General features: G+C 40.7%; 2 protein-coding genes across 22 annotated transcripts in view; one reads left to right on the top strand and one right to left on the bottom strand.

Moving 5' to 3' along the window:
* The window catches only part of KIF20B (kinesin family member 20B), an 81,208-nt gene extending 74,586 nt beyond the window's left edge, over positions 1 to 6,622 (bottom strand). For all 16 annotated transcript variants that reach the window (XM_005671270.4, XM_021072615.2, XM_005671272.4 and 13 more), the window contains exons 1-2: positions 6,560 to 6,622; positions 2,791 to 2,938 (exon numbers count right to left, since the gene is read on the bottom strand). In XM_005671270.4, coding sequence (XP_005671327.2) covers positions 2,791 to 2,937 — 147 coding nt within the window. In that variant the 5' untranslated portion in view covers position 2,938; positions 6,560 to 6,622. The remainder of the gene's footprint in view (positions 1 to 2,790; positions 2,939 to 6,559) is intronic.
* A 64-nt stretch (positions 6,623 to 6,686) lies between these two features.
* Positions 6,687 to 22,398, top strand: part of PANK1 (pantothenate kinase 1) — a 102,473-nt gene continuing 86,761 nt past the window's right edge. For 2 of the 6 annotated variants that reach the window (XM_013983537.3, XM_084996715.1), the window contains exons 1-4: positions 6,863 to 6,942; positions 7,224 to 7,292; positions 11,149 to 11,298; positions 16,507 to 16,604. The gene's annotated coding sequence lies outside the window, so the exon portion shown is untranslated. Of the gene's footprint in view, positions 6,732 to 6,862; positions 7,502 to 11,148; positions 11,299 to 16,506; positions 16,605 to 22,398 lie in introns of those variants that run through there. The other 4 variants (XM_084996712.1, XM_084996713.1, XM_084996714.1 and 1 more) reach the window with 3 other exon arrangements.

Raw genomic sequence — 22,398 nt, 5'->3', positions numbered from 1 at the left:
GACTCAATGGTTAACAAACCCGACTAGCATCCATGAGGGGCAGGTTCAATCCCTGGCCTTGCTCAGTGGGTTAAGGATCTGGCATTGCAGTGAGCTGTGGTGTAGGTCGCAGACACAGCTTGGATCCCACATTGCTGTGGCTGTGGTGTGGGACGGCAGCTGCAGCTCCAAATGGACCCCGGCCTAGCAACTTCCATATACCACAGGTGTGGCCCTAAAAAACAAAAAACAAAACAAAACAAAAAAATTAATTCTCTCCAAATTGATTCAGATTCATTGCAATTATAGTCAAAAATCTCAGTAGGTTGTTATGTAGAAACTTGTAAGTCAATTGTAAAATGCATGAATATACAAAGAACTTAGAAAAGCCTGAATATTTCTAAAAAAGAAAAAGTTAGAGAATTCATGCTACCTGATTTCAAGTATTACTATAAGCCTGCAGAAATAGACAGTCAAGTATACACATAAAGATGGACAAATAGGTCCGTGAAAGAGAATAATCCAGAAATAGATCCACACACAGATACACAGCCATTTAATTTCAATAAAGGCACCAAAATGATTTAGTGAGGAAAAGAAAGTCTTTCCACCACATAATGCTAAAATAACTAGATAAATGGAGGTAAAAAAGAAATCAATCAACGAATCAACCTGGATTCCCTACATCAACTATACACAAATCTAATTCAAAATGGGTAACATACATAACCATTAAAACAAAAGCTCTAACCATTTCTAGAAGAAAATGTTCAGGAAAACCTTCATAACCTTGGGCTGAGATTCTTAGAGAGGACACACAAAAGAAATCACCATATGAGAAAAAAAAAGCTAAATCAGACTTCTTCAAATTAAAAACCTCTACTAATCAAGATACTGATAAAGGATATATATCCATAATGCATAAAGTACTCTCACAAATCAAAAATAAGACAACCCTGGAGTTCCCGTTGTGGCGCAGTGGTTAACAAATCCAACTAAGAACCATGAGGTTGCGGGTTCGATTCCTCAGCGGGTTAAGGATCCAGCGTTGCTGTGAGCTGTAGCGTAGGTTGCAGACGTGGCTTGGAGCCCGCACTGCTGTGGCTCTGGCATAGGCCGGTGGCTATAGCTCCGACTGGACCCCTAGCCTGGGAATCTCCATATGCAGCAGGAGTGGCCCAAGAAATGCCAAAAGACCAAAAAAAAAAAAAAAAAGGCAACCCAAATTTTAATGGGGAAAAATGACTTGAAGAAACACTTTACAAAAGAAGGTATAGGAATAGCCAAGAAATACTTGAAAAAGTTCTCATTTAGGAAAATGAAAACTAGAACCACGATAAGGTAGTACTATACTAAAATTATAAAATATCAGCAAAGAGGTGGAGCAACTGGAACCTGCATATACTGCTGGTGCTGGGACAGCCATTTTGGAAAACAGTTTCAATTTCTTAATGAAGTTGAATATCTGCTTACCACGTGACTCACAATCACTCCTAAGCATTTACTTACTCAAGAGAAAGAAAAACACAAGTCCAAAGAGTCTTGCACATGAATGCTCAGAGAAGCATTATTGTAATGGCCCCCGAATGGAAACCACCCAAATGTTTATCAAATTGTAAATGGCAATGTGGCATATCTGCACAATGAACTACTATTCAGCATTACAAAATAATAAAGTACTGACACATGATGCATGATGAATCTCAAAAACATCATGCTAAGTCAGGGGTCAGCAAATTTCAGAAACAGTTAATATTTTAAGCTCTACAGGCTGTACAGTCTGTCACAGCCACTCAATTCTGCCGTCATGGTGCAAAAGCAGACCTAGAAAATAAGTATACCAATGAATACGACTGTAATGTTTGAATTACATTCAAAATTACAAAAACAGGCCATTGTTTACTGATCCTTGTGTTATGTGAAAGAAGGCACACACAAAAGACTATGTTATGTATAACTCCATTTATATACTAAGAGGCATTTACCCCTCCCTCTTATTTTCTTTATTTACAATTAAATCAGCTAAAGTAAAAGAGTCTGGCACATGATGGGATATTAAATAATTATTATTCTTTTATTTCTGTTCCCTATACTCCCCTGTTTCCATGCATCATTCTTTATAAAATGGGTTAGTTCATTTCTCTGAGGCATTAAAATTAACAATTTAATCTGTGATAAACAGACTATAAATGCATTGAAAGTTATACGTGTAAAAACAGCCTATAGAGACAACACAGCACATAGAGTGGGTAGGGTGGTAGAAGGGCTTTTACTTCTTAAACCCTACTAAGTTAATTCTTTCAAATCTGCATTATTTTTTAAACTAAGGCCTGCAATTCCTAGGGGCATAGTGGAATATTTGACATTTTTGAGGGAACCACAGCAGTACCTGACATATGTTGAACACCATCAACTATTAAACAAGTATAGTTTCAACATTAGATCACACTATGTCTTTTGATGTTATATCTTAGTGAATCTAGATTTTTCCAATGGTTGTTGTGATAAAAAGCAAGTATAACCCAACACAATGAAGAACAGGAAATGAGGGCAGCAGTGTCTAATTTGATTCCAAATCTTAAGAAGATGTGTAGCACGCTAAAGGCACTTATACAGCCCATTAGTAAATAACCACTGTTATTGAGGAATGAAATTTAAAAAAATTTTTTTTCATTTAAGTTAGATTTGTTTTGTTTTGTTTTTCCCAAATGGCTACTAGGTAAGGGCATAAATAGTTATTATTTTGTACCTACTATTTGAAAAGGAACTGTTACATCATGATAATCAGCATAATACTTTTCTTGTACTTACCTCAGTGCTTGAAGCGACTAAGGAAAACTCACGAGAGAGGTCAAGCTTAACACCATCAAAATTTATTTCTGAAGGCCTTGCAATTGGGTCAGCACTGAAAACATAGGATGGTCTAGGCATCCCATCTTGATTTAAATTAGATTCCATTCTGCAAAAATAACAGTAATTTACCTTACTAATTTAGCATATAAGCCGTCCATAGTTCAGCCTGCTACTTCTACCCAAATACCTAGATTTCCAAAAGGAAAACATTAGACTATTTCACCTATACATGATGACCCATGGAAAAGACAAAAGACCAAATGATTTACAGATTCTAAATCAAATAATATTGGACACAGTCTACCACTACTATTTATATGATCCAACCTATGGGTAGATTCAACAGAAGAGATTTCATGACTAAAGGTAATCTATAAAGTAAGACAATATAAAACACTCAGTCTCTGCCTGAAATCCTCTCAGAAAGAAAATAATGAGGCTGGAATAAATGATAACCTTGTTATTTTAGTTATTTAGCATCTTCTGAAGAATGTTATAGACTTTGTAATGCTTTATTTAGCATTTGGGAGTTGAATTCAGTTATCTGGACAATTACTTTCAATTGAATCCTTCCAAATAATCCAAGTAAAAAGTCAAATAACATATGTGAACATATTTAAAACGGTACCTGATACATCACAGGTCTTAAGGTGAACATGGAATAATCATCAGTAAACTATTACAGCTAAAACATCAGGTCACTAAATTTAAACTTAGGCATAACCTTCACTAACAAAATACCAGCATTCAGATATTTACTTAGAATCTACCAGGTGCACAACACCAGGGAGAAATGGAGGAAGCACCCTATTCTTTGAATACTATGAAACACAGTGACTGCCAACTTAGGTTCCTGGCTCAATGAGGTCATTAGTAATAGGCATCCACAGGCATTAAGTAAATGAGCCAAAGATGTATACTGGCCCTAGTTTGTTTGCTTCTTCACAGCAGACTGGGAACATTAGTTCAAAAATCCACTGAGATGTCAAACTCAAATTTTTACACAACCATTTGCTTTACATATAGTTTATTTTTAGTCATTTAGAACCCAACTGGCTTATACATCCCATTAAACTGCGCCCACCATCTGCTAGCCACAGATAAAATCCACGACTATAAAGACCCCAAGCCACTGCTGCCCTTTGGAGTTCTCCGACAAAGGGACTCACTACTGAGCAACATCACAGGGACACGGCTCTCTGTCTCATTGTCCAGCTCCTCTCCTAATCCCTTGCCCTCTTCCCCTTCCGGGTGCCAGCCCTTCACTATAGTCTCTTGAAGGTCTCAAGATGCAGGCAACTTCCCGAGCATGCAATCCTGTCAAAGCGCTACCCCTGGAAAGCTCCTTGTGTATTACTGCCACCTTGTGGTGGTATCTTTTTCCTTGATCAGCCCTGAAACCCCCCAAACTCAATACAACATGGCTGTTTTTGTTTTTCTGTTTTTCTTAAATTGCAAAAAGGCTTAAGGAATTATACATTTACTTTAAAAAAAAAAAAAAACAGCAAACTACAGGATCAACCAACCATACAATTAAACAACTCTAACATCCTTGCTTTCATTTTAACTGTTTCGGTGATGTTATTAAAATGAGAAAATTATTTAATTCAGTTTGACACAATAGTTCAAACATGCAATTTATGGGTGAAAAGAAAAAAAAAAGGTATATTATAGAATAAAAAATAACCACTGACCTAGAACACGGGGGAAAAGTTTGCAAAAACATGAAAGTACTAAAGAAAAAAAATAGCAAGAGAACTCTGGTCTGCAAGTAAAAGAAAAACATTAACATTGCCTCAATTTACAGTTTATAGAGGATACTGAATATTCCAGCATGCATCTCCTATAGCCTAATAAAACTCTTTTAAAAGCTAAAAAAAAAAAAAAATGAAAGTACTGCCTTGACATTTCATAACTCTAATTTCATGGAAACGCCCAGGAAACTGGAAAGTAAGCTTCATTCTTTGCCTTCAATTAATTTTTGGTTAAAAAAAAGAAAACGCTGATAAATCTTTTATGAAATTACTAAGTTACAAAGGAATTGAGGAGTTCCCTTTGTGGCTCAGTGGAAACAAATCTGACTGGCATCCATGAGGACACAGGTTCAATCCCTGGTCTCACTGAGTGGGTTAAGGATCCGGTGTTGCCATGAGCTGTGGCTGTGGTGTAGGTCACAGATGTGGCTGGGATCCCACGTTGCTGTGGCTGTGGTGTAGGCAGCAGCTTCAGCTCCGATTCCACCTCTAGCCTAGGAACTTCCATATGCCATGGGTGCAGCCCTAAAAAGAAAAAAAAGAAAAAAGAATTTGAAACCCCCAAAAAAGGTATAGTAATTTGTACTTGCTCATATGCTCAGTTTTCAATGAATAAACTGTCTCTTAACACTTAAAAAATTGTTGAGATGTACTGTCATTGCCTGTACTTCTAGTTAACTTTTACTTATGAGTGGCCTCACTAACTAGACTAGAAACTTCTTGAGGGCAAGGACCTTGTCTTATACTACTCTGTATCCCCTATAACAAATTCAGATAGATGTAGTGATAAAGACTCCCTGCATAGGAGCTTAAACAGTAATACATAAGATCCTCTATAGAAAAGAAAAAAATTGGTCCTACTCTTTCTACTCTTTTAGTGGTGTTATCTTTAGCAACAGCAAGGTTTAAGATCTCATTTCTCGTCCCCATGACTGAGAAAGCGCATCTTTTATCTTCTCTCTAGTGGGATCTCATGGCTGAAGACGGATGAAAAAGAAAATCTACTACTTAATGAAGTTACTGAATGTCATCCACAAAATATAGCCTCAAAAAAAGTCTTTACAACTAATTGATGAAGTCTCAGGTCTTGCACATCTAATAAAATGTATATATACACTGCTTTGCAGCTTCGGAGTAAACATGCTACCTTGTTTTAAGAACAGAAACTAACCTGAATTTAATTACTCTGGGGATTAAAAACAAGTCACGAGTCACGAAATTTTGTCAACTAGTCCTTCAACAAGGAATATTAGAGAACTGCACTAGGCAGGAATCACGAATCAAAAAGTAGAATGAGATGGGGGAAACTTTTCAAACTGATATATGACAGCAGTCATTGCACGCGCCACACACGCCCCCTTCCGCTTAGCCCAGCAAAGCCCAGCAAGGGCTAACCCCAGGCAACGGCAGCAGCCTAGAAATAGCTGCACTGGTGACCACCACAACACTCCCCTTCCCGCCCCACAAATGAGACCGTGTCGTTTGATGAGCAAACGACACGGTCTCATTTGTGGGATTCGGGACACTATATCTGGCAATGGAGGCCTGATCCTCAATAACAGCAGCAATGATAAGAAAAGTATCAATGATTCCAAGTACATAGTACTTACTATACACACCCGCCCTGTTTCTAACAGCTTTACCTATATCACTTTATCCTCATGAAAGCCCGAAGCGGTAGGTTCTAGTATTACTCCCTTTTAACAAATGAAATTCAGGCCCGGAGAGATTAAAGCTAATAAGCCGCGAAGACGAAATTTAAATCTTAACTGCAGTAAATTGGCTCAACCCTCCAATGAGCACCAAGATCCCTAGGCGTCCTCATCATTCCGCAGCCCAGTTCCAGAGTAAACTCAAAGGCGTCACAAGCCCCGTGGGAAGGTGCTGAGGTGCTGAGCACCTCACTGCCTGAGGCCTTTCCCCACCTCATCTGGTTTGTACGCAGTCCCCAACCGCCTTCCTCGCACCCTCACCTGCAAACGTAATCCTGCCGCCCGACCTGCGAGCTGCACTAAGTTATTTTCGTTTTTAAATTCAAACAATGGCGGCCAGGACCCCGCACTGCATGTTGGGAGTAGGCGGAGCTTCGGGAAAGACGCCAGGGAGGCGCCAAGGACTCACGCTATGAGCTTCCTGCCAACTCCCGTGAGAAGCTTTCAAATCTGGGGGCGGGTCTCTGAATGCTGGGCGACCAATGGGCGGAGGCGGAGGGAGAGCGGCCAGTGGGCGGGGTTTCCTGCGGGGCTCCTCTCGCGGGGTTGGGTAGTGCGCTGCCTAATGTGCCACCCTCTGTTGGCTGCGCGGCTAGTCTCCAGGTCCATCCTGGAGCAAGTAAAAACGTGGCGAAGGCCCGGAGGTGAGACTGCTGCCACTGCACTTAGCCCCGCGACTCCCTTAGGGACTGGCGGAGGAATGGCGGGCTACTCACTACCCTACTTTGTCCCTGCGGGCCGGAACAGGCTCTGCATCTGGGGAGCCGCTGGGAACGAGAGCTGCAGAGGGTCACTTCCTCTGCATGATCCTACCTGTCGTCCAGAGCGGCACTTGTGGACGAAACAGATTATTCCTAGGATAGCTTTTCATAAGCGTTCTTTATTATTTGGTTTTGATTTTTGCCTTTCTGAAAATATAAACCAGCTACCGCTGAGAGGCGCTGTACTGTGACTATCTTCCTTGCCTAGGCAAGGTCTTTGCCTTGCCCAAAATGTAAGTGCCACTGTATCTTCTCTGCGTCTTTTAAAGTGATCCTCTTCTTTTGAAGCGTGTTATTACAGTCATATAGGAAGTATTTAGGCCGTCTCTCCCTGCTCTACTTCATTTTAAAGAAAAGTAACTGCTAACGTTAATTGTTTACCTTGTGCCGTGCTAAGCGTTTAAAATTGATTGTCCTACTGATCCTGAGAACAACCTGTGAGGTAGGTATTATTATTATGTCTTTTTTATAGATTGCAAGGAAACTGGGTTCATATGGTTAATTTGCTCAAGGACATACATCTATTAATGGTGGAGCTGAGATTTTAAACCGACCTGAATGAATTCAAGCCCCACCCGCTCACATGTGGTCTTTATTTTCGACTCTTATTGGTTGGTAACATTTGCAGAATAGTACCTAGTTTGATGAGCTTACTCTCCTCTTCCTTTTATTCTGTGTTTATATTTCCCATAACCTCCCCCTATCCTCTACAACTTCTCACTGTCTCCTCATTCATTTTGCCTTCTTTCTCCACAAAATAATCATATTTGAGGTGAGCCAGTGTGGAATAAAGATGAGGATTCAGGGCCAGGAATGAAAATGAACAGAGAAAGTAGGTGTGAAAGGGAAGAAAGGAGAAAAGATAAAGTAAAAACTGTTTTACGGTTCAGGCTGAAACTTAAGTCTTTAGGGACCTCTGTCAAGGTAAGTCTAACCCTAACTCTGTACTTCCTTCCATGCCTTGTCATGCCTTTATTGCTTTTACTAGTTGTTACTGGTTTCAGCTCTTGAGCCCTCCAGATGCTACATTTATTTATTGTTCAACAAGTATTTATTGAAAACCTGCTATGCTTCAAACACTAGGCTAAGAGTTGGTGAAACAGTGGAGGAGAGCTAGCAGAACAGACCCTAACGTTCAAGGAGCTTATAGTCTAATAACTGAGAAAACATTGCAAAAACAAAAAGACAAATAATTGAGAAATTACAGCTGTAACGGAGTTTAAAAAAAAAAAAGAAAGGAGTAAGCACTACAGGCATAGGGAACATAATACCAGGCACAGGGGCAGGACAGATGCAACATCCAGTGGATTCTCTGATTTTTTTTTATTCTAGCTCCCAGGAACATTCCACACAGTTAAATGTTTCAGCCTTAAAATACTCTTCATTTGGCTTTTAGGTCAGCAAAATGTTACTCTCTCTGTTTACTCTTAACCCCCCTAACCTCCCAGGTTAGTCTCCTTTTCTGTCTCTTCTACCTAAGATCTAAATTATGGGAATCCTTAGAGCTTGGCCCTGAGCTTCCCCCTCCCCACCAATTTTTCTCTCTACAGTCTTTTTCTTGGCAACCTCATCAACTCCAATGGATTTAAATACCTTTTTTTTTTTTTTTGTCTTTTGCCTTTTCTAGGGCCACTCCCTCAGCATATGGAGGTTCCCAGGCTAGGGGTCTAATCGCCAGAGCCACAGCAATGCGGGATCCAAGCCGAGTCTGCAACCTACACCACAGCTCAAGGCAACACCAGATCCTTAATCCACTGAGCAAGGCCAGGGATTAAACCCGCAACCTCATGGTTCCTCATCGGATTCGTTAACCACTGAGCCACGACAGGAACTCTGGATTTAAATATCTTTATACCAATGACTCCTAAATTCCTTATCCTTCTCAGACCTGTGAGCTCCAACCAGGGGCAAATATCTCATTATCCACTTAAGTTTTCCACTTAGATGTATAAGAGAGATTGCCAAATTAATATATTAAATATGGATCCTTGATTTTCCTTTCTAGAACGAAAATCCCCTCCTCCCTGATCTCTGACTCAGTAAATGACACCACCATGTATCTACCCAGTTATTCATGAGAAAGAATAATTTTTGAGTCCTCCTTTTCCTTCACCACTCATCCACTTCATAAACACATGTATCTGTTTGTTGTTTTGTGTTAAATGAAATAAATGCTCCTTTCCCTTTTCATTGCCCAGACCATTACAGCATCCCAACTGCTTCAGGTCCTGTTCCCTACATGGAAGTTCCCAGTGAGGGATTGAACCTGTGTCACAGCCACAACCCAAGCCACTGCAGTGACAACACCAGATCCTGCCACAAGAGAGCCTGAATGAATGAGTTCTTTTTTTTTTTTTTTTAACTGCAGCATGCAGAAATTCCCTGGGGCCAAGGATCGAACCTGAGCCACAACAGTGTCAACACCACTGGATTCTTAACCTACTGAGGCAACTCCCAGTGATTATTTCTTAATTAGGGAAAAAGGGAAAAGATAATTTTACAATATAGAGATTTTTTTATTACATATACCTTAGTCAAGTGAGGAAACAGCATCAGCAAAAACAGGACAGTCTCTCACCTGGTACTGTTTGTGCCAGAAATATTTTACTTGAATCTCATCAAGAGCGAACAATCAGAAAGGAAAAAGAATGTAGAGTATTTTACAAGACAGCAGACCTAGGCTGTTCAAGAATGTCAGGGTTGGAGTTCCTGCTGTAGCGCAGTGGGTTAAGAATCTGACTGCAGTGGCTTTGGTTACTGCAGAGGCACAGGTTCGATCCTGGGCCAGGCACAGTGGGTTAAAAGACCTCACAGAGTGTAGTGCAGTGTGGGTTGCAGCTATGTCTCAGATTTTGTTTCTGGTCCGGAGACTTCCATGTGCCGTGAGTGCAACCATTAAAAAAAAAAAGTCAGTGTCAGGGAAAGAGAAAAACAAAAGGTAGACGATTGCTTTAGTCAGGAGACAGATGTTGCTAAGTGAAATCTGGGAATCTTGATTGGTTCATTGATTTTTTTGTAAAAAAGAAACTGCAGAAAATATTTTGTGGACATTTGGGGGAATTTAAATATGGTCTACAGAATAGATGCTATTGAATTAGTCTTGAATTTGAGGCATGTGATAATTTGTGACTGTGTAAAAGAAGGACTTTGTTTTTGGAAGATATTTGCTGTTAACAGCAAAGTATCACAGTGTTTGCAACTACTTACCTGCAAAAGATTTGGCCAAAAAAAAAAGAAAGAAAGAAAGAATGTTAGGGAGAACAAAATTATAGAGAACAGAGAGAAGAAAATACAACAACAAAAAAAGCCAATGTGGCAAGAAGTCAGTAAATTGTGGATCCAGATAAAGGGTATAACGATATACATTGTGTCATTCTTTCAACTTTTAAAAATAGCTTTGAGCTTTTCTAAAAAGAAGAAGGAAAAAAAATGCTGATTCTTTACAGTGACTTACCAGGCTCTGCAGGATCAGGCAGCAGCCAGTCTCACTCCTCTCTTAACTTTGTGCAATGAGGTGATCTGCTCGGGGTACCTCGAACACACCAGATTCTCCAGCCTATATGAACCTTTACATGGCTTCCCTCCACCTAAATTCTCTTCTCCCCATTTATCATGTGGCTCACTTGTCTTCCTCCTTTAGATCTTATCTATCTTGTTACCTTCTTAGAGAAGACTTTCTCTCTCCCTTATCCCAAATTATCCTCTTTTTTAATTTGCAGGCTCAATTCCACTTCCATACATATTACAACCAACAATTATTATATTTTATAATAATTATTATAGGTCTGGTTTTTGTTGTCATTGTTGTTTTCCCACCTCCTAAAAGGTACGTGCTCTGTGTACAAGAATTGTGTTTCTCTTAGTCACTGATGCATACTCGATGACTCCATAAATACATGGTGGTGATCAGAGAGATACTTGCTGAACAGTGAATGATGGCTGGTGTGGCTGGGATGGAGACAAGGCCAGATCCTACAAGACTTAGCTAAGTTACTGATTTGGGTCCTTATTCTAAGAACAATGGGAAACCAATGAACTGTTTTAAGCATGAGCACAATACTGTACAATTTGCCTTTGTGTTTTGAAAAGGTTAATCTCCTGGAGCAGAGAATAGAGGCAGCCAAGAAGAATGCTGATGAACCAGTTAGGAGACTCTTGCAGCCATCACAGCAAGAGATGATGTTAATGTGATCCTGGGAGAAGGCCCAGCAAATGCAGAAAACTGGTCGGATTCCAGAGGTATTTTTTCCTACGTTTTCCATTTCAGCACCAGCCAACGTGTCTTCCTTTAGAAGCACAGAGCTCGCTTGACTGGGAGATGCTTAAGATTTAGTCCCCATTCCTAATAATTCCATCTGTCCCCTTGAAGTAAACATTAGCATAAAATGAAAAAATTGCTAAGTTTCATCAAGCTGATTTCACAGCCTCTATTGGTAGTAATAACTAACTTTCTGTGTGCCAGATACTACTCTAAGCACTTTAAACTCATTCAATCCTGGATACCCTATGAAGTATTTTGTTATTAGTATCTCACATTTAACATAGCAGAAAACTGAAACATGGCTCTTGTGAGGAATAGTAGAGGTATATACTACATGGAGGTGTTGGGTTTAATGAAGGTAATATTTGTAAAGTATTTATAAAAGTGCCTGGCACATGTTAAATAATAACTTTTTATATAAAGAGTGAACAGTGGAATTGGAATTGGAATCTAGGTAGTTTGGCTCTAGCGTCTGTGCAGTTAACCATTGTATTCTACTGCCTCTTAATGTTTGGACTGAACACCCCCGGAATTCTATTAAAAGAAGACTGAGCACCTCATTGCTGCTGCAAAGCTACCTCCAAATGCAGGACTAATATAGTTAGTTTTTCAATCCAAAAACTGAGTATGGGGAATTCCCATTGTGGCTCAGCGGTAATGAGCCCAACTAATATCCATGAGGATGTGGGTTTAACCCCTGGACCCAATCAGTGAGTTAAGGATCTGACGTTGCCTCAGCTGTAGTGTACGTTGCAGACATGGCTCAGATCTGGCGTGGCTGTGGCATAGGCTGGCAGCTCCAGCTCCAATTCGAACTCTAACCTGGGAACTTCCATAAGTGTTTGCATCATTTATTTTCTTGCCAATAGATGGACCTATTTGAAATTTTTTAATGGGCACACAGTTTTTAGGTGCATCTTACATGGTTTTTTTTATTTGTTTGATCTTTTCAGGGCCGCACCCACAGTATATGGAAGTTCCTAGGCTAGGGGTTGAATTGGAGCTGCAGCTGCCAGCCACAGTCACAGCCACAACAACTCAGGATCCGAGCCGTGTTTGTGACCTACACCACAGCTCAGGCAAGGCTGGATCCTTAACCCACTGAGTGAGGCCAGAGATCGAACCCGCATCATTGTGGATACTAGTCGGGTTTGTTACTGCTGAGCCACAATGGGAACTCCCACTTTTTATTTATTTATTTATTTATTAAATAGCATGTTTTGCTTTGGTTCTAGTAACAGAAGCCTGCAAATCCAATATTTCCTTAAAGACTTTCGTCTTAAGGGGGTCATCTACACAGTTGCTAGGGCTTGGAATGATGTCAATAAGGCAATTCTAACTAATGTTGGCATAGACTTTGGGCTACAATGATATTTCAAAATGACCTGGCCAGTGATGATTTTGAAGGATTTAGAGACTCTGGTTGAGAAGAAAATGATATCAAAACTCATTACTTAAAAAAAAAACAACCTCATTATTTATTGCCAAAAGCTTATCAGCCAAAAGTATAAAGAAGTTGGAAGAAGCAGACATTGAAGAAAGACTGAACACTAATGATGATGCCTTTGTTGTATGTACTTTGAGTGATGGGGAGATTGCTGAGATGGTGTTAAGTATAGATCATTATGAAGATGGTGATAATAATGATGATACCATTATGGGCACAGGTGAAAAAAATCTCTACTGAGCAAATGGTGAAAATGTGAGGCTGATTAATTGCCAGCCTTGAACTATGTGCGTTTATTAGTGAGCAAGAGACCATGGCAATTTGCTCACTTAAAGAGAAACTGCTTAGCCAGAGGCTGTGTTGAGGAGACCAGTGACACTGAGGCAAGTCTTTAAAAAGGCCCCTGTAGGAGTTCCCGTCATGGTTCAGTGGTTGACGAGTCCGACTAGGGAACATGAGGTTGTGGGTTCGATCCCTGGCCTTGCAATCAGTGGGTTAAGGATCTGGCATTGCCATGAACTGTGGTGTAGGTTGCAGACGAGGCTCAGATCCTGAGTTGCTGTGGCTCTGGCACTGGCTGGCAGCTTTGGCTCTGATTCGATCCCTAGCCTGGGAACCTCCATATGCCGCGGGAGTGGCCCAAGACATGGCAAAAAGACAAAAAAAATAATAATAATAAAATAAAAAAATAAAAAGGCCCCTGTAGCAGTGCTTCTTCATCACTGGAGAATCCTGTTTCTGGCTTATCATCAGGTGTTCAGCTCCAGCCTGGTGTCATAGACAATGGTAATAGCAGTATCATCTCTTTAAGATTCTAAAGCAACCAGAAGTCATATTTATTGCATGTTTGTGTGTTACAGATTCATTTTTATCAATATAAGTTTTTGTTTGTTTGTTTGTTTTTAGGACCGTACCCGCATATGGAGGTTCCCAGGCTAGGGGTCGAATTGCAGCTGCAGCTGCTAGCCTTTACCACAGCCATAGTAACACAGGATCCAGCACATGGCAATACCAGATCCTTAACCCACTGAGCGAGGCCAGGGATTGAACCCTCAACCTCATGGTTCCTAGTCAGATTTGTTTCTGCTGAGCCACAATGGGAACTCTTTTTTTGTATGTGTGTTTTTTAGGGTCGCACCCACAGCATATGGATGTTCCCAGGCTAGAGGTCAAATTGGAGCTGCAGCTGCCAGCCTCGGCTACAACCATGGCAACTCAGGATCCGAACCACGTCTGCAACCTATGCCACGGCTCACAGCAATGCCAGATCCTTAACCCACCGAGTGAGGCCAGGGATCAAACCTTTGTCCTCATGGATTCTAGTCAGGTTTGTTAACCACTGAGCCGTGATGGGAACTCCTCATCAGTATGTTTTAAATCTTACCGAAAACTTTCCTTAGAAATAAGAAGCTTGGGAGTTCCCGTCGTGGCGCAGTGGTTAACGAAGCCGACTAGAAACCATGAGGTTGTGGGTTCAGTCCCTGCCCTTGCTCAGTGGGTTGAGGATATGGCCTTGCCATGAGCTGTGGTGTAGGTTGCAGATGCGGCTCAGATCCCGTGTTACTGTGGCTCTGGCGTAGGCCAGTGGCTACAGCTCCGATTCTACCCCTAGCATGGGAACCTCCATATGCCACGGGAGCGGCCCAAAGAAATAGCAAAAAGACCAAAAAAAAAAAAAAAAAAAAAAAAAAAAGAAATAAGAAGCTTGGAGTTCCCATCCTTGCTCGGTGGTAATGAATCCGACTAGTATCCATGAAGACGTGAGTTTGATCCCTGGCCTCACACAGAGAGTTAAAGATCCGGCATTGCTGTGAGCTGTGGTGTAGGCCCACAGCTGCAACTCCAGTTCAGCCCCATAGCCTGGGAACTTCCTTATGCCATGGTTGAGGCCCTAAAACTCCAAAAAAAAAAAGGAAATAAGAAGCTTTATCACAAGTAACAAAAGAAATAAGAAATTTGAAGCTTATTATAGTATATAGTTATCCTGCTATTCCACTTACCAATAGATTTATTTATCAGCAAAGCTGATATTATTTATGATCTTCATTTCACGGATTTTTCTGCGGAAACATTAATGTGTTCCATACCCATTTATAGTTTTACAAAATCTGTAGTATATGTACCATATTCCACAGAATTCCAATTTCTTTTTAAATTAAAAAAAAAAAAAAAAAAAAACCTCACTTTCAAAACACATCTGGCCCCCAGGGTTTTAGATAACAGATTGTGGACTTACCTTAGAGATGTGTTGTAAAGACCCCATGAAAATAGTCAATGTAAAAGTCTTGGCACAAAGTAAATGTTCATTTAATGTAATTTCTATTATTATTGTTATTATTATTTATCACTATTGCATTCCTAAGAGAAAATGTTGGACAGGATCTTTTTGACATGGAAGGTAATAAATTGACAACATAGGTAATAAGCATTCTTCAAATTTTATCACCCTAGTAAATGCTTTGGCAATGTGCTGCTGAAAATATGTATAGAATATTGCCCTAATCTTCGTCTAAGATGGGAAACATTTCCTAAACCAAAGGATAGAAAATGCTACAATAAGCTACGTTGCATATTTATAAAATATATGTACCTCCAGTTAGCCCTTATTTTATTCATCAGAGAAATATAATGAATTGCTTATCTGTCGGTTAACCGTTCCCTCAGCTCCCTCTGCCATAAGCACCACATAAACAATAATTTAATCTCCCTAGTGAGCAAGGATTTATTCTTTACTCTGTGTATAACATCGTTTGCTATCATAAGGCCTTGGACATAGCTGAATAAATAAAACTGACGTTCTGTTTTATAAATAAAGCTATTGTTAGCCTGTTGAATATGAATGGCTTCCCTCGAGCCTGGTCTCCCTTCGTTTTGGTTTTTCGGTAGTGTTTGTGCACTTAAAATGTAAGATTTATTGCTTTTCTCTCATAAAGGCGTACAAAGTTATTGTAGAAAATATGGAAAATATGATTTGTCAAGAAGAAAATTAACTCACTCCTAATTTTATAACCAGTCATAATCACTCTTTACCTTTGTTTGCTTTAAAAGCTATCTATGGTGCTAAATTATAAGCCCTTTGTGGATAGAAACCATGTCCATTCATTCCTCTTCTCTACTCTGTCCTCAGCATCCACAGTAGCAGGCATATAACTGATTTAAAGAAGACACATACTGGGAGTTCCCACTGTGGCTCAGTGGTAACAAAGCCAACTCATATCCATGAAGACATGGGTTCGATCCCTGGCCTCGCTCCTTGGGTTAAGGATCCAACGTTGCTGTGAGCTGTGATATAAGTCGCAGACATGGCTTGGATCTAGCAGTGCTGCGGGGGAAAAAAAAGACACATACTCACACTCAGAGATCAAGTATATTCACAGGGGTTTTTTTAGGCAGATTATTTTTAGTTAGCACCATATTGTGAGCATTTCGGTATTTGCGAGCAAGTCCTGTTTGACTTGACAGAATCTGCTTTTCTATACTGCATCTGCATTCAGCTTATCCTCTTTTCTTCTGGGACCTCTACTTCATAGCCCTGGGGAAATGTTATCCTGTAGCCCCTCTACCAGAGCAGTCTTCCTTTCTCTGTTGTCCTTGCCACTCGCTATCAGCCCTGACCCTCTCATTTCCCATTAGCTCATGCCCTACCTCCCTGCGAGCTGCCCTAAGGGGCAGTAAACCTTCACCATCATGTGGACTTATATGTAACCTGACTGGTAATTGGTTCCCATTCTCCACTCAGCACTATTCCTGGATTGAGCTGAAGTTGTGCGGGAGAAGCGTAGCATGGAAGGGAGACAGAGTATCGGAGGAGAGAAAAACAGCACCAACTCCATCTTGGTAAGTAGGGGTGTGAGGGGTCGGTTCTGTGTCCTGAGTATTACCCATTTCAGTCTCAGAATCAGTCGTTAAAGTAGGTGTAAACTAACTGGGAGAGGCCTGGAGGTACTGTATTGCCCTAAAGTCTCAGCCAAGCACATGATTAAATGTCTGCCCCACATTGTCACTGCAGTGTCTCAGGTCCCTTCTGTGGCATGGGTTCAGGCCCTAGCCTAAGAACTTCCACATGCCATTAGGGTGGCCAAAAAATAATGATAATAATAAAATAAAAGTCTACCCCTTGATAATTAAGCAAAAATGAACAGCCAGCTCCCAGGTGACACTAATCTTGGAATTGTGAGCCAGGCCCTAGGGACGAACCTTATGTAAAACTTCTTTGGACTCTATTCCCATGCTTTGTCAGGGCTTTTCTATAATTTTTATAAAATTCATTATAGATCTCCTTCCTCTCCCAAATAATACGCTTTATGTTAGCTGTTAATTTCTTTATCTAGGGATAATTTTTAAAGTGTCATCTATCTTTAGTTTTCTGAAATGTTCCCATCAAGTGTCTACATGTGACTGAGTAGTTTTGTTTGTTTTTCCATTCATTGTAAGCAGCATTCATGGGCTCCTTTCATTGGAGGCATCATGTCTCATTATTGATGAGATATTTTCTTCTGCTATTTTTTAAAATATTTCCTCTCCTCCGTTCCCTCATTCTTTCCTTCTGGTACTCCTTTTCATTTTTCTTCAAATGTTTGGTAATTCTTGGCTGTCTTATGTTTGCTTGTATATCTGAGTGCTTATCCATTCATTGTTTCTGCTCCTTGTGGTCATAGGGGAGAGGCAGAACATGCTCCCAGACTGAGAGGACCCGTAGCTCACCTTCTTCTTTCCAGGGTACATATGCCTCTTGGTTACTCCCCTGCTCGTAATCCCCAGGTTGTCCCATTGGAATTGCCGTTGCTGTTTGCTGCGTGGCAGAGATGTAAGGAAGAGAAGGGGACCTACCTGATTGTTCCTACTGCTATAGCACTTCCCAGATCACAAATGTAGGTTTGGGACTGCTTCCTGCCCCCATTTCCACTTTACCCAAGCTTGGAGCAGAACTGAAACTTGTCTCACAATTTACAGGTGCTCTCTTCATTAAAGTTTGGCAGTGGGTCCCTCATTCATTGTTATCCCAGTCCTACTTCCCGTCCTTCAGCAGTTCCGGCAGAATTTTTGATCTGTTTAGAGCAACTCATCTTGTAAGTCAGTATGATCTTCAGATATCTATATGTCTCTATCTATCTAAATAGCTCTCTCTCTTTCCTTTACGTTAGTTTCAGGGTTTAGATCAGGAGGGGAAGGCTGGATGAACATGTATTTGTTTACATTGCCATTTTGATCCAATACCTCTGTAGAAGTGTTCAGACATTTTTAAGAGACATACTGCTTTTCAAGCAAAATCTCATGTCAAGGATCACTTGACCTAGGTGAAGCAAAGGAAGCAGCCCTGCATGTGAACTCGTTGGTCTCCCTTTGGTTCTTCATTGCAGCTCCTGAGACCCTCCATGGATCTTAGAACTCTGCAGAGCAGGTTAAAAACCACTGGCAAGATGTGTAGTCCAGGAATGTCCGGCCCATAATAAGGTCTTAATAAATACTAGCAATCATCATGGATAAAGAAGATGTGGTGTGTGTATGTATAAACAATGGAGTACTATTTGGCCATAAAAAGGGGTGAGATTTTGCCACTTGCAACAACATAGATGGACCTGAAGGATCTTATGCTTAGTGAAGTAAGTCCCATCATGGCTCAGCGGAAATGAATCTGACAAGCATCCATGAGGACGCAGGTTTGATCCCTGGCCTCACTCAGTGGGTTAAGGATCCGGTGTTGCTGTGAGCTGTGGTGTAGGCTGCAGATGAGGCTTGGATCCCACATTGCTGTGGCTGTGGTGTAGGCTAGGGGCTACAGCTCCCATTCAACCCCTAGCCTGGGAACCTCCATGTGCTACAAGTGTGGCCTTAAAAAAAAAAAAAAAAGGCTAAGTCAGAAAGACAAAAACTGTATGTTATCACTTTTATGTGGGATCCAAAAAATAAAACAAATTAATGAATATAACAAAAGGAAACACACTCACAGATATAGAGAACAAACTAGTGGTTACCAGTGAGAAGAACAATGGGGGCAAGGATAAGATAGAGGTAGAAGATTAAGAACTACAAACTACTTTGTATAAAAGAAGCTACAGGGTACATTATACAGCACAGGGAATATAGCCAGTATAACATAACTGTAAATGGAGTATAACCTTTAAAAATCGTGAATACTGTACACCTGAAACTTATATAATATTGTAAATCAACTTTACCTCCATTAAAAAGTCCCCAATTGATAGACCCAAAAAAAGTAGCTGTCCTTATTATTACTATTGAAAATATTGCCTCTCTGCCATCTCTAGTCCAAGGTCTTCCCTAGGTCCTGATGCCATTCATTCTGACAGTCCTGTCTTGGAAAGAAGGGGGAAAAAAATTTAGAGAATCAGTAGCAATTGAGAACCTAGTAAATATTCCCAAGCACACTCCTGGGCCCTCACTTGTTAACCTGGCTTAATCCTTACAATGACCCGATAAGGCCAGTGTTTGATCTCTAAGATATGATGAAGAAATAGAGGCTCAGACAGACCTAGCAGGGGTGTGCACAAATTCAAATGAGTTTTTAAAAAATGTCCAGTTATTTTATTTTCTGAAATTTAATTAAAACTAACTCCTAGCATGATTCCACTGGAATGACAGGAAATGACATCTCAGCCATTCCAGGGCTTCCCTCACAGGATTTGACTCAAGATTCTGGGTCTTGCGAGAGCGCTAACACATAGAGCAGGCCTTTCTGGTCCTCTCTTCCCTCTGCATAAGGATCTAAGGGTTGCCCATTTTCTGTGCTAGTGAGTTTCCTCTGGATTGAGCCACCCTGTGGCTTCTCTGTGACCTGCAATGTCAAAGATCTCTGAGGGGTTGGGTTATCTGAAGGTACACCTCCCCACACGGCCATCCTCTCTAAGCACTAGCTTCCTCCTCTGGCCACTGCACCGAGGCCACTCAGCTCACAGGAAGCCTCTCACCCCCAGGCCCCCTTTTTTAGTGCAGGTCTGTTTGTCTCTTCCTTCTTACTGCCCTCAGAAAGTCTCCCTTTCTCTCCTGAGAACATACCAAAGAATACAGCAGTTTTTAAACTTTAACAAGATAAAAACTCCATGGAAATGTTTGCTTTCCTTGAGGTAAGAACATACGACTGGTCTTCTGCCGAGAAAGAGTGATGAGCACAGGGTATGGAGAATACGGAAAGTTGATTTTCAGTAAGTTTTCCTACCACAAAAGTTAAGTCACCGATTGATCCAAAGCCCCTTAGTCCTAAGTAAGAGGTAGACCTACACCGCCCAACTGGGTGAAGCATGGGAGGACAAGCTCCGGTCACTGTGGGGCAGGTGGTCCTGAGTATTGGGAAGCAGCAGCTTCAGACTCTAGGTCAGAGCAGCCCTGTGACCACTCTGATGGAGACTGCAAGCGGATGAGATCCAGGGGCTTGAGTTCCCTGGATCTCATCTGTTTGCATTCTGAACCCAGACCTCTCACACGGGGACATTCCATCATCTTACATTAGACAAACACAGTGTGTCCCAAGGAGAGAATCTAAATTATTCTAATCTTGGAATTCCCCATGTGTATGTTTATGTCAAACTGTGCTCGCCAGAAACAGAATGACAACACTGTTGAAGAGTATTTAAATGGAACAAACCCAGGCACCCTCTCAGATTTTAATACATGCCTTGAGGGGGAATTAAAATGAAATGACTTTGTACACATAAATGTGCTTTCAGATTTTTGAATTATATCCCTTTGAACAGTAGTTTCATATTTTCAGTTGGAAGACTTCTTTTTTTTTTTTATTTATATTTTGCTTTTTTTTTTAGGGCTGTACCCTCAGCACATGGAAGTTCCCAGGCTAGGGGTCACATCAGAGCTACAGCTGCTGGCCTACGCCACAGCCACAGCAACGTGGGATCCAAGCCATGTCTGCGACCTATGCCACAGCTCACGGCAATGCCAGATCCTTAACCCACTGAGCGAGGTCAGGGTTAGAACCCACAACCCCATGGTTCCTAGTTGGATTCGCCTCTGCTGCGCCACGACGGGAACTCTGGGAGACTTCTTTTTATCCTTTTTCAAACAACCAAGAATTTTGTTTTGTTCTAAATTAATTTACCTGCAGTGCTAATGAGAATTTTTGTTATTACTCAGAAAGAAAATTTTAAATGGGCAAGGAGTTAAGTCGCAGAGAAAACGAAGCCACTTAATTTTGGATCTATCTTTATTTTTTATGTTTCAGTAGTATTTTTATATTGACCTCAGCTGTCAAAAACACATTAAAAATAAATCAGGGATGTGGGAGGTAGTGTAATTCCTCTGAACAGCCAAAATAGTGGTTATAATATTTATGTTTTCATAAGTGAGACCTTGGAGCCATAGTTTCTGTGTTTACCCCAGTTCACTTTTACCTTACTAAACATTTTAGATGTATCATAAATTATGAAAAAAAAAATTCAAGAAAACACAAGTTCAATGAGAAACTCTCCTGAAGATCCACCACCCACCTACCACTGTTAACCTGTTTAACATTTTCATAGGTTTCTTTTGAGGTGTTTTCCTATACATATGTTTCAATTCCCCACTATTCTTACTCTTAATTTTTTTTTATAGTTACTCTTTTTTTACTTTTACTTATTATTATAAAATAAATATTTCCCCCATTTAAAAATTAGACTCTCAAGAGTTCCTGTTGTGGCTCAGCAGTTAACGAATCTGTCTAGCATCCATGAAGACACAGGTTTGATCCCTGGCCTCACTCAGTGGGTTAAGGATCTGGTGTTGCCATGAGCTGTGGTAGGTGACAGATGCAGCTCGGATCTGGCGTTGCTGTGGCTGTGGTATAGGCCGGTGGCCACAGCTCTGATTAGCTTACATATGCTGTGGGTGTGGCCCTAAAAAGTGAAAAAATAAATAAAAATTAGACTCTTCATAAGCCTTTTTATGGCTAATGGTCTGTCATGTGGCTGCATTACAGTTCACTTAACTAGCTCCCTATTATTGGACACAGAAGGGATTATCTTCCAGAAAATCCATTCCTCTGGATCCTATACCTTCCCTTAATTGTGGCAGTTTCAGGGGCTTCTGGATGCCACAAAATAAATATCTTCTTAGAGTAATCAATTTCCCACAAAACTAGAAGAGGGAATTTATTCTAAGATAAACCCAACCCAGACATTATAAAATAGAACTAGAGGAGTTACCTCGTGGCACAGCAGGTTAAGGATCTGATGTTACTGAAGCAGCTTGGGTACTACTGCAGCATGGGTTAGATCCCCAGAATGTCTGTATGCCATGGGTGTAGCCAAAAAAATTTTTAAAGGGAAGGAAGGAAGGAGGAAAGAATATAACTAGAAATGTATATAAATTTTTAAGATAAAGCAGGAATTTTTTTCCCCCTTTGGCTGTGCCTGAAATGTGTAGAATTTCCCAAGCCAGAGATCAAATGAGCTGCTGCAGTGACAACACCAGGTCCTTAAACTGCTGTGCCACAAGGGAACTCCAGGAAAAGATTTTTGAAAATTAAATGAAATGTGGTAGCAGACAAAATTATTTTGTTAACATTTGTGAAATGTCATCCCAACCTGCCTTGGTAGAACTATGTGACAGTCTTTTGTGATTCATACAATATTTGTCTTTTTGTGACTAGCCTATTTCACTTAGCAAAATGTCCATAAGG

This window comes from Sus scrofa, chromosome 14 (assembly GCF_054392235.1).
Source record: "Sus scrofa isolate SSC_HxYL_T2T_F1_AM1 chromosome 14, Sscrofa_HxYL_maternal_Yorkshire_Landrace_v2.0, whole genome shotgun sequence".
Taxonomy (NCBI): domain Eukaryota; kingdom Metazoa; phylum Chordata; class Mammalia; order Artiodactyla; family Suidae; genus Sus; species Sus scrofa.
The sequence above is the reverse complement of the archived record's forward strand: the minus strand, read 5'-3'. Positions and strand labels throughout refer to the sequence as shown.